Source organism: Sarcophilus harrisii, chromosome 2 (genome assembly GCF_902635505.1).
Source record: "Sarcophilus harrisii chromosome 2, mSarHar1.11, whole genome shotgun sequence".
NCBI classification, from domain to species: Eukaryota; Metazoa; Chordata; class Mammalia; order Dasyuromorphia; family Dasyuridae; genus Sarcophilus; species Sarcophilus harrisii.
The window spans coordinates 446,546,774-446,559,047 of record NC_045427.1 but is presented as its reverse complement, the minus strand read 5'-3'; the positions used below and the strand labels follow the sequence as shown (position 1 = coordinate 446,559,047).

The 12,274-nt window shown below is 34.3% G+C and overlaps 1 protein-coding gene across 5 annotated transcripts in view; it reads right to left on the bottom strand.

The window, feature by feature from the left end:
• RABGAP1 (RAB GTPase activating protein 1) overlaps window positions 1–12,274 on the bottom strand; it is a 198,137-nt gene that overhangs the window by 138,906 nt on the left and 46,957 nt on the right. For all 5 annotated transcript variants that reach the window (XM_031954259.1, XM_031954261.1, XM_031954262.1 and 2 more), the window contains 2 exons: window positions 9,609–9,837; window positions 5,438–5,642 (listed from right to left, as the gene is read on the bottom strand). In XM_031954259.1, the coding sequence (XP_031810119.1) occupies window positions 5,438–5,642; window positions 9,609–9,837 (434 nt within the window). The remainder of the gene's footprint in view (window positions 1–5,437; window positions 5,643–9,608; window positions 9,838–12,274) is intronic.

The window sequence follows — 12,274 nt, the reverse complement described above, 5'->3', positions numbered from 1 at the left end:
CATCAGGAGAGGGAAGGGAAGGCAAGAGCGAGGGGGGGAGAAAGAGATGCCATCTTACCCAGTGCGGTGCAGCCCTAATGGCGAGGGCTCCTCTGGTGATTCGGCTCAGGAACTTGAGGGCGGGGCAGCTCATCTAAGCCCCCAAATCTTGCTGGGAGAGCAAGACCTGAAGGAGAGAACGCTCACCCCTGTCTAGGGAGTAGTAGCCGTGGGCAGAGACATTCTCTAAACTCACCCCGTCAGGGACCTTTCTCCTCGTGACTAAAGCCTGACCATTAGAGACTCCATTGCATTTAACAGTGGAGTGGGAGAAGGGCTCAAACCCAGCTCCTTTTACATTTCTCCGGTTATCTTCCCAGAAAGATCAAAGAGAGCACTGGCCTGGCACCGAGAGGGGGGCCTAAATGGCCATGTGTCTCCTTGTCTGGGGTGTTGAGACACTTCCTCTCAGTGTCTGGGAGTCCCTGCCTGAGAGCAGGGCTTTCTAGTGATGAAAAAAAGATTAGAAATGCTTTGAGATGCAAAGGAAGGGCCTTTGTCTCTCTAAAGGATTTGGACAGAGGGAGTTTCCTCCAGGAAAGAATCTGCTCCAGGAAAGATTTTAGAGGCAGGGGAGTGTCTAGATTGTGGACAGGTAAACTTTTAGTTTTCCAAATCCTTCAAGTCTCTCTGGTATCTCTTAGACAGAGAGCTGACAAAAGAGGCCTTTTGTCAAACAGCAGCAATTCCTCAAGAATTGTGCCAGAGCTTAGAGCTCCCGCTGATGACCCAAGCCCGACCCAAAGGCGTTGGGTGTCCACTGCAAGATTAGGAAAGAAAAAGTCTTTTACCTTGTCCAGAGTTTTCACCTGAAATGCAAATAGGGTGAGACAGAAGGCAGATATTCTCCCCACTACCTTTAGAGAGACAAGGCAGATTCTTCCCAGAAGAATATTGCCTGAACAGCTCAAAACCCAGATTGGTTCTGAGTGCCCCAAAGTGTGGGTTTGGTTTGGTCACCAAATTATCTAGCCTCCGTGTCTGCCTTAGAACCAAATGTTGAGGTGTAGACCATGTGTTGAGGTCTAGATTTGGGTACCTAAATGAAATTAGGGGTTTAATTAAGGTCTAGTGGCAGGTTTGGGGTATAGGGAGTCAAACAGAGCTCCCTGCAACCCCTTGGATTCCAGCAAGGATATGGCGATATGAGGTCTAGTAGCGGCGTGAAATTCCCAATAAAAGCATTTCTTGGCCCAGAGAGCTAGATTGATAAAAGAGGTTTATTATTGAGTTTAGAAGTAGGAGATAGGTGAAGATAGAGATAAGGAGGGCACTGGACAGAGGGTCCAGTGGACAGAGGGTCCTCACATGGCTGGTATGTTTGGAATCTGCAAAGAGGAGTTCCCAGTGTGGTCCTTTTAAGTTGGAGACTTAGCTCAAGGGGCTTTGGGGTGTAGCCCCAAAGTTGGCTCAGATCCGGGTGGGGTTGGGACAGGTCCGGCTCTTCTATTGGAATGCAAAGGGACCAGGCTTTGTGAGTCAAAGGGTAATTTACATTAACTAGGGGGAGTTGGGAATCAAAGATTGGAATCTTTCCAGCATCACAACAATCTCCTAATTGGTGTCTCTTTCTCAAGTTTCTTTTCACCTTTGTCCTTCAAATTGCTGCCAAAATTATTTTCTTTAATGCCCAACTATGTCATTTTCTTACTCAATAATTTTCAGCGACTCTGTATTGCCTCTAGGACCAAATAAAATCTCCATTTAACTTTTAAAAACTCTTCACAAACTTGCTCCAATCTATCTTTTAAATCTCATTATAATTTTACCCCTTCTATATTCTACAATTTTGCCAAAATACCTGGTGAATCAAAGTAACTTAAAATATTGAATTCTTCATTTAATTCTTTTTCATATGGCACCCCATATCACATCTCTGTATAATTCATACTGACTGTTCCCTATGCTTGGAATATACTTTTTTTATCTCTAGCTCAAATAATCTCCTCTTTCAAAATGCAGCTAAAGTAACACATTCTATATGAAGCCTTTCTGGATCCTGCACAACTTGTAGTGGTCTCTCACTCAATTATATTTGTTTTCATTGTCTTTTCTCATTAGAACGTAAGCTTCTTCTAAGTAGGAATTATTTCATTTTTTGTATTTATATCCCTCATTTATAGTAGAATGTCTGGCAAATAACAGGTACAATTTAAGTACTTGTTGATTGATTTAAAATGCTATTTTAAAAAAATCTACTGTTGTGAGGTTTTCTTTTATGCAATATGTTCCAAGATGATTGGGTAAACTTTAAAAGCGATATACTCTCAATTTGTGTAAAATATTTTGCAAAATATAATAGTTTATTTCTTTTAATGCTTTCTTAGTTGAATTAAACACTGCCAGTATCCACTGATGTCACTCCCACTTGCAAATTTTAAATCATCTTTCCATTTTTAATCTATTAACCCTTTGCTGGATTAACTATTTTTTATAAGCAATATACTATTGAATTTTGATCTATGACCCATTCTGCATTTATTTCCTTTTTGGGAATCATTCAGTCCATTTATATTTAATATTATAGCTAATGGTTTTCTTTTTTTTTTCTCTAGTCACTTTTATGAAAGGGAAAACATTATTTTTAATCTCATAATTTTATTAATTTAAATTAATAGAATAATTTTAAACAAATTTTTCTTTTACAATAACAGGTTACTTTAACATGGACTTCCCTGCATCCAAGATAAGCTTTTCCTTCTAGGATAAATAGATTATGTATATATGAGATAGAGGCTCAAACATCTTCCTGTCAGAGCACCATTCCAAGATAAAGTCTCATGTCAATAAGTAGGCTGGGAAAATCAGCAAACAAAAAAGGAACCTGACCATTAAAAAACTACTATAGTGGCAGGGAAGCTCAAAACATAAATATAGAAGACAATTACTTGAAAACACCTACACACAAAGTCTCAAAGGAAAAATGAAGACTGAACACAAGTCTAACAAGAATAAGTGAAAAGAGATTAGGGTAGAAGTAAAAGGATTTTTAAAATCAAATAAGAATGATAGGAAATAAACTGGGGAAAGAAATGAAACCATGTAAGAAAATTATAAAAAAAGAATTAGCTGCTTTATAAGAGTATCAAAAAAAAAAAAAAAACTGAAGAAAATCACAATTTAAAAATGCGAATTAGTCAAGAAAAAGCTATTGACTAATATAACAAAGTTTAAAAAACTGGAAAAAAGACAAATGAAATATCTCATAGGAAAAATAAAATGAATTGGAAAATACATCAGGGGAGGTAAATAATTTTTTAAAAAATCAATGGACTACTTGAAAGCTATGAACAAAAAAGAGCTTAGACATTATGTTTCAAGAAATTATAAAAAGAAAACTGCTCAAAAAATTAGAATCAGAGGGCAAAGTAGAACCTGAAAGATTCCAATGAACATTTCCTGAAAGATATACCCTGACTTCAGGTCTGGTGCTCTATCCACTGTGCCACCTCGCTGTCCCAACTCCAAAAGATTCATGATGGAAAATGCCATCTGTATCCAGAGAGAACTATGGAGACTGAATGAAGATTGAAGCATACTATTTTTACTTTTTTTTTCCTTTCTCATGATTTTCCCTTTTGTTTTGATTCTTCTTTGACAACATGATTAATATGGAAATGTTAATATGATTATACATGTATAACCTATATCAGATTGTTTCCCCTGTCTTCGGAAGGGAGAGAAAAATTTAGAACTCAAAATCTTACAAAAATAAATGCTGAAAACGATCTTTATATGAATTGGGAAAAAATAAAATACTATTAAGTGAGGAAAAAAGAAAACCAGGGAAACTTCATTTTTCTAAAAACTATCACAGATATTGAATTAATAACAATAATGAACACATATGCATTAAATGATATAATATTCAAATTCTTGATAGAAAAGTTAAATGAGTTACAAGAAGAAATAGACAGGAAAACTGTAACAGTAGGGAACCTCAACTCATTCGCAAAATAAACAAGAAGTTAGAAGAGAAATAGAATTTTAGAAAAATTAGATATGACAGACCTCTGAAGAATAATGAAACAGAAGAGTAAGGAATATATCTATTCTCAGCTAAGCACAGCATCTTCATAAAAACTTAAGAAGAATTGGGCATAAAAACTTCATAAACAAAAGTAGAAAAGCAGAAATAAAAAAATGAAATAAATGTATCTTTTTCAGATTATAATGAAATAAAATTATGCTCAATAAAGGGCTTTTGAAACACAATTTTAAAAGAATTGGAAAATAAATAACCTAATGTTAGAGAATGAGTGAATCAAAGAATAAATACAGGAACAATAAATAATTTCACTAAAGATAATGAACAATGAGACAACATATCAAAATTTGTAGGATGTAAAAAGCAATACTTAGGAGAATGTTTCTGTCTCTCAATGCATATTACATCAATAAAAAAGTGACAGGGCAGAGCATGCAATCAGAACAACTAGAAAAATAATAAACAACGAGTTCTCTAATGAAGACATCAAAATGGAGGGAAAAAACCAGTAGGCAAATAAAGCACTGGCTTATTTGATTTTAAAAAAGAAAACCAAATTATAAATATATAAAAAAAAGAATTAGATGTGTATTTAATTAATCTTGATCGACATTTAATAATTACTAATATTACCTTATGAAATACCAGGAAATAAAATACTTTATAAGTATTAAAACACTATATCAATGTGAATAATCAACAAACCAAGCAAATACTTATGAAGAACCTATCATGGATAGGGTACTGTACTAAAAATCAGGGGCATAAAGACAAAACATAAATCCTGCTCTTAAATTGCTTGAAATATAAATATAAAAATTATTATACAAAGAAGAATAAGCTAAAAGAGATATTCAGGCAAAGTGTTAAAGATAAATTTTAAGAAAAATATACAAGAAGCTAATTAATTATATAGCATGTTAAGTGCAAAAAGAGAGAAGGTAAATATCAATGTGGATTTTAAGGGAAGTCTTCAATTTGAGACTTGAGCTGTATCTCAATATAAATAAAGTAAAAAATATTAGTGTAAAATAAAGATAAAATATTATAACAATCACTTAAGTTTACATAGCACTTTGAAGTTTATATGATATTTTTCTTTAGCATAGTCATGTGAAGAATAATGTATATATCTTGTTCTCCCAATTTTATAATGAAGAACTAGGTCTTAAACAGGTTCTATGATTTGGCTATGGTTACACAGTTAATGTCTGAAACAAAATTCAAAACCAGGTCTTCTGACTTGTCCAGACCTCTTGCTATTATTCCTTAAATAGAAAAGGATTAGTAGCATGACATTTTAATTTCAAGGAATAATTTGAACAAAGGTATAAAATACTAGTACAATATGAAAAAAGAGGATTTATATTACCAGCGTATGGGAAAATAAGATTAGGAAGAATATTATACCTTACTGTTCCTTCAGACACATTTGGCACAGAAAGTGTCACATTGAGAGAGATCTGGCACTGGCCTCGTAAGATAGACATCATTCTTAAGGCCTCCACTTCACTTCTGGGAGCATTCACTGAGGCACAGCCTAAGTAAGTAAGTTTGCTGAAGACCACACTATCCTCATCTGCCACTGGTGTAAAAGGACTGGATTCTTCAGAATCTGAATAAAAGAAAGAAATATATCTCTGGTCAATTTTCATATTTTGTTGGTTGGAATATATTCTGTGAAAAAAATCTATAAGCAAAATTTAGGTTCTTAAACTGTTAAGTGTTAAGAAGAACTCAATTTTAGAAAGTAATACCAATGAAAACCAATATACCATTTGGCATGAGTTATTAATTTTTAATAATGACTTTTTTTTGTAATTTCTTATACTTGCACTCTATAAAATCTAATGCAAGGTTTGAGGTGCAGTTAAAATTTATAAAACTGTTTTCTTGTTTTTATTTCATTATTTTAAATTCAGATTAATTCAGTATTATATGGAAAGCTGCATGAGGTCAGAATTTCATCTAAACACTATCACATCCTCAGCACAAGGACTCATATCTTTCTTCCCTTTTACTACTAAGCTCTTAGAAAATGCTGCCTCCTCTTCTTGTCTTCCACTTTTCCTCTCTCTGTAAAGAGAGGAATTCATTAATTATCTCTGCCTTTACAACTTGGGTCTAAATCTATTTTTCTAGTCACAATGTATGTCTATCATCTAACCAAGCCAACAACATGTTTCTCACAGATGGTACTCTATCCGCATTCTGTGTTCTCCCTCTTACTTAGAATGCCCCCCTTTCTTCTATTTTCTACTTCATAGAATCCCTCACCTCTTTCAAAACTTAGGTTAAGTACCATATTCTACATGATGACTTCCCTGAGTCTCCCAATGGCCAGTACTCTCTTCCTGAAATTATTTTGTATTTAATTTTTTCTATTCAATATAGAGTATATATTATACATATGTATACAACACATGCATAAATATGCATATACACACACATACATGCACAAATATCACTCTCAAAAGAATATGTTTATAAATAAGAACTATTTCATGGTTGTCTTTGTGTCCCCAAGACATAGTACAACACAGAACAGGTGCTTACGAAATGTTTGTTGATGGATTGACTGATGACTGGCAGATCTTAAATATCCAGTTCTTATCTCCTTTTTGAACCCCAGTCCCACATCATCATCTGTCTATGAGATACTTTGAAATGGGATGGTTAAATACTAACATATATAAAACAGAACTCATCTGTTCCATCAAAACTACTTTTCTAAGTTTCTCTCCATTTAAAACCATCCTTTCAGTTCCCTCTTATGGACTTATGTCCAAATAGTTGCAAATCTTGATGCCAAATCTAGTCTCAGCCTTTCTTGTATTTGTCCCCTTTTCTCTATTCACAAACACCAGCCTTTTCCAGGCTTTAACCACCTCACACTGAGATGATTGTAGCACCCTCTAAATTATTTTCCCTATTTCATGACTGGCCCCTCTCACATTTCTTTCCATACATTTGCCAGTGACTTTGATAAGGCACAAGTCTTAGAAAGTCTCTACTCAACTTAATAAACTTCAATTATTTACTACTGTTGAATTCAAATACAAATTCCTTTTTGCTTTTTCAAAGCCCTTTACAAATATGATCCAACCTACCTTTCTGTCTCATTATACCTTAAAACCTAAAACTGAATGAAGACTTTTAGGATACCCTGTATATTATTTTCCTTCAAGTGGTCTACACTTCAAGCTGACCTGTCTTCTATTACAAAAAAATTTTTGTGCCTTTGTACAGCCAGCTGTCAATCATTGGTGGAATTCATTCTTTGCTCGCATTCATATTTGAAAATTACTACTTTTTTTCAAAGTTCAACTCATCTTCTAAATGAAATCTTTCCTTATTCCTCAAGGTGTAATTTCTCCCTTTCCTCTTTCAAATCACTTCTTATTTTTGTATTTATATTGCATATACACATATCTTCTGTGATAAAATATAAACTGTTTGAAGGCAAGGACAATGTCATTTTTTTCCTCCCATATTCCCAATGTTGGGTATATAGTAAATATTATAAAATGCTTGTGGAATGCATACAGTACCAACCAGATTTTTGATGAACTTTTTTCATCATCTAAAATTGCAAATCACCACAGTCAATATGAAAACATCAAACTCCTGTCTCCTATGAATCATATATATGCTTTTCTTCCTGCAGGAAGCTTTTTACATTCTTTTTCTATCTAACAGATTTCCATAATTAAATTCTTTGTCTAAATCCTAATCACCTTAAACTTGGACTACCACAGAACCTTTTCATCATTATTCTATTTTCCTTCAACTATATCACAACAAAAACCACTTTTCTTACTCATCACCTTTACCATTAAGTACCTTCCTTCACTCACACATGGTTCTTCTTTGAGTTCCTGATTACTCAGGTTAGAAAATGTGTTTTAATCATCTTCATATCTTCCACAGCCCTTTCCAAAGAAAATTGCTAGTTTTTAAGTGGCTATGTGAAAAGCATGGTGCTTGATTGCTAGGACAGACATGGAGTTTAGATAAGACACTAATATAGATAGCTATAAAACTAAACGTTATTTTAGGTTGAATGGGGAAAACAACTATAAACTGAGATTGGGGAAGGGTCTCAGGAGATTTAATTTGAAAAAGCCTTCAAGAACTCAACTCAATAAGAATTTATTAAATACCTACCATGTGCAAAGTAACAAAGATAAGTCAAAACAAAAAAATAGTGCTTTGTGAAGTGGATGTGATACTAGGGTAATGATGCATATAGTATACACTTATTAAATATTTGTTGAGTGGAATTAAACTTGGACTTAAACTTCTTTCCTACCTGACTTTCTGTCCTTACTTATTCTTTGTCCACTCCTTTCATTCTCTTCTTCTTTCTGTAAAGGTGGACAAAAAGGAAGGAAATTCCTACTAGCTATTCACTTGGCCAAATTTTCTCTATCCACTCCTCCAACTTTTTTTTTATATTTCTCTTGTTCTTATACACTTCTATCCTAGGAAGCTTTTGGTCACCTGGTAATGAATTTATTTTAGTCACAGCAACTCCTGAAACTATCTTCTAAGTTAGGGAAGGGGTTAAAATTTTGTATTGCTAAAGGCAATGCTCACACAGATAGAATTGTAAATATGTTAAATTGCTGAAGGAAAGGATAAGTGTTACACAAAAAGAGATCAGGTAGCTATTGCTTCACATAGCAACCAAAATAATCATCTAAACTACAGGTCAGATGATGTCATTCTCCTCCATCAATGATTCCCTCTTTCTTCTAGGATATAATACAAATTCATTAGTGCTTCACAATTTGGTTTTAGTTGAACTTTTCAGATTTATGTCATACTACTCCCCTTTATATACTCTATGTTCCAGACAACTGGACCTATTTGCTATTCTTCAAACCTCAAACAAATCATCTCTGATTTGTACAGGCTGTCCCCCCTATCTGAAATGTATTCTCTTCTCACATCTGCTTCTTAGAATTTTTAGCTTCTTTAAAGGCTCAACTCAGGTGTCACCTATTAATGTAAGTCTTTTCTGATTTACCTGGTTATTAGTGCTTCTTCCCCCACTATGTATAGTCCCAACAATACATACATATTGTGTGTGTGTGTGTGTGTGTGTGTGTGTATTAAAATAGATATCTCAATTTACATTAAATTCCTAAGGAATTTAAATTACTTAAGGGCAGAAATTTTTTATTATTGATATTATGTCTTAGTACCTCACATTGTGCTTGCATAGAGGAGACCTTTAGTAAAGGCATTTTGTTGAAATGACTTGATAAAAATGAAATTCAAAAGGAGATTTAGATGATACATTTATATCCATCAAGACTTTATAATAAAAGTTCCTAGAAAATGGGACTGCATTTGTATCTGCTCTGAAAAGAACAAGTACAGAATGGATATGAAAATAAAAATAGTATCAAATATAGCCGGGGGGACCTGGATTCTGGTTTTGTTGCTAATTCTCTATGTGATCTTGAGCAAACAACATCAATTCTTTGGGCATTGCTTTCTTTATATTAATTGGACTAGATAATTTAATGTCTTCCTTCACGAACAGAATCTCGGGCAATGGAATATTTCTAACCTCCTTGTCCAGGTTTCACTGGCAGGCTCATCTCTGGTTTCTGAAGTCCTGCTAATGACACTGGATTAATTGTAGACGAAGTGGAGAGTTCATTTGCAAGGGGCCCATCTCCTTCTCCATCAATCTGTGTTCTTTCCATGTGTTCTTTGTCACCATCTTCCATCGGTGGGTCCATCAGTACATCCTCTAGTTCTTTCTGCAGCTGCTGTTCACTTCCATTCCCTACAATCTAAGGGTCATAAACACATGCAATCAGCAAAAACAAAAGAAAGACCAGCAATGACTAAAATGGGGGTCTATGCTTCAAATAAATCATCAGCCTTCCTTTTAATACAAAGATATCTTCCATTGCTTATTTTTAAAAATAGAACAAGTCAAGACTGACAGTAAGTGAAGCTGCAGCTGCATTCTCAAGTCATAGAATCCTCTTTCAGTACTTGAAAAATTTGTGATTTCATTTATGGGAACTCCCTTTTTTGGAAACAGACGGTAACTTCTAACATGTTTCATCTACTGTTATTACTTCCCTCTCCCAAATATATGGAAGGCAAAAGTGATGACTTGCTGGCCAATTTTTTTGATGAAGAATCATTTCTTACTTAACTATGCTGGTCCTGGATTAATTACAGAGTCTATGGTAATACTCAAATGCAAAATCTTTTTAGGTCAGTGGAATCATAGTATGGAGGTAACCCTGGAATCTCTAGACTTCACTTGGGGAACACAAGTTAGATCCTATGCTAATTTGGAAATGGAAAACAAAAACAAAATCGAGTCCAGCAAAGTGTCATTTGAAGACCCATCTAGATAAGCCTAGAGATATATATCACCAATGCTATAACAAACAAGTTTAGACTATTTCTGGCCATAGAAACCAATTAATATAGTCTAATGAGACGTGGAAGAAGTGGGGAAGGTAACTACAACAATTAAATCATGCTTCCTGAAGTTTTGAAATACATAAATGAATATGTAATAGCTTATTGAAGTTGAATTGTTGAATTTTCCTACAATTTAAGCAATTAAGCAATGCCTACAGCATTTTCATATTTTTATAAGCCCACCAGGAAAATGTGCGTATAATGGAACTATCAGTTCCCTCTAATACTCTTAAAAATAACTATCAAAAGCTTATGATCACTTAAAAAGCATTCTATTAGATCACTAATATTATCATATCTATCTCAAGTAGGGGCCATTAGGTGTTTTTGAGGAAACCTCATGTGCAGATGTCTATAGCTTTGACTCATTCAGACTACAAGTGATAAAAAGGCTAATGCATGTAGAATGATTTGAAGCTCCATTTCAGGAACAGTATTTCTTTTCTTGTCTTCACAGTAGCTTATTTTCAAGCATTAGATGATCATGAGCCAAGCAAAAAAGTATAAGAGTAAGTGGTGACTGGCTTGTAATAATGGTAAATAAGCTTGCACCTACATTTCTGCCACTTAGAGAAAGGCAATATTAAGGAAAAAAATTAAGAGACTGATTTAGAAGGCATCCCAATTAATTAAGTTCAACAAGTATTGATGGAGCAACTATATGAGCTAGACACAGTTGGGAGAGAAAAATAAGAGCAAACTATAGTCTCAATCCTTATACAACTTACAGCATAGTAGGAAAGATAATTACACAAAAAGGTATAATACTAAGTGGAATATAAAAATGCAATAAGCCAAGTACAAGTTCTTATGGTTGCTCTGAGGACAACAAAAAATAACAGGACAAGAAGATTTAGAACTAGAAGACATCTTAAAAGATCAATTAGTCTAACTTTTTTTTTTCACTTCACAGATGAAAAAACTAAGACTAGATGTAGGAAAATGACATACCCAATGTAATATAACTAATAAAATAGAGCCTACATTTGAACCCAGTGATCTTGATATTAATAACATGTTGCAGTTACACAGAAATTCTGAACAAAGGAATATCAGAATCAAAACTATACTCGAAAAACTAATCTATCAGGAGACAACAGGATAGACCCAAATTCAGAGATACTTGGAAGGGAGAGAATAAGGAAAGGGAGAAGATTTATGAAGCAAGAGAAAAGGCAAAGATGACTGATTGTGAATATTTCTTTTATATATAAATATATCCCCTTCTTTCCTCTCACACCACTACGAGTCTGGTATAGGCCTTTTTCATCTTGAAGCTGGATTAATGCAACAGCCTGTTAGTTGGTGTCCTTATTTCAGGTCTGTTTCCTCACTCCACTCCATTCTCTACTTAACTAGTAAGGTGATTTTCTAAAGTACAGGTCCACCCATGTCACCATTCTACTTAAAGAATTCCAGTGACTTATGAACTCCAGGATAAAAAAAATTAAATCCTCTAGTAGCTTCTTAAGACCTTTTGTAACCTATCCCCTCCGTACTTTTCCAGTCTTTTAAAACCTTACTTCTATAAAATCTTTGATCCAGTGATAGTAGTCTTCTCAATTCTCCTGATGGTGTATTTTTTATTGGCTGTTCTCTATACCTGAAATACTTTCTACTGCAGTTCAAAGAACTGCAGTTCTTTGCTTTCCTGGTTTCCTTCAAGTCTCGACTAAAACCATACTTTACTCAAGAAGCTTATCCTGATTGCTCCTAAGGCTAGTGCCTTCCTCTGAGATTACTTCCAATTTTCTAAAGGAGGGAGGGAGATGAGAAGCAAGGGGA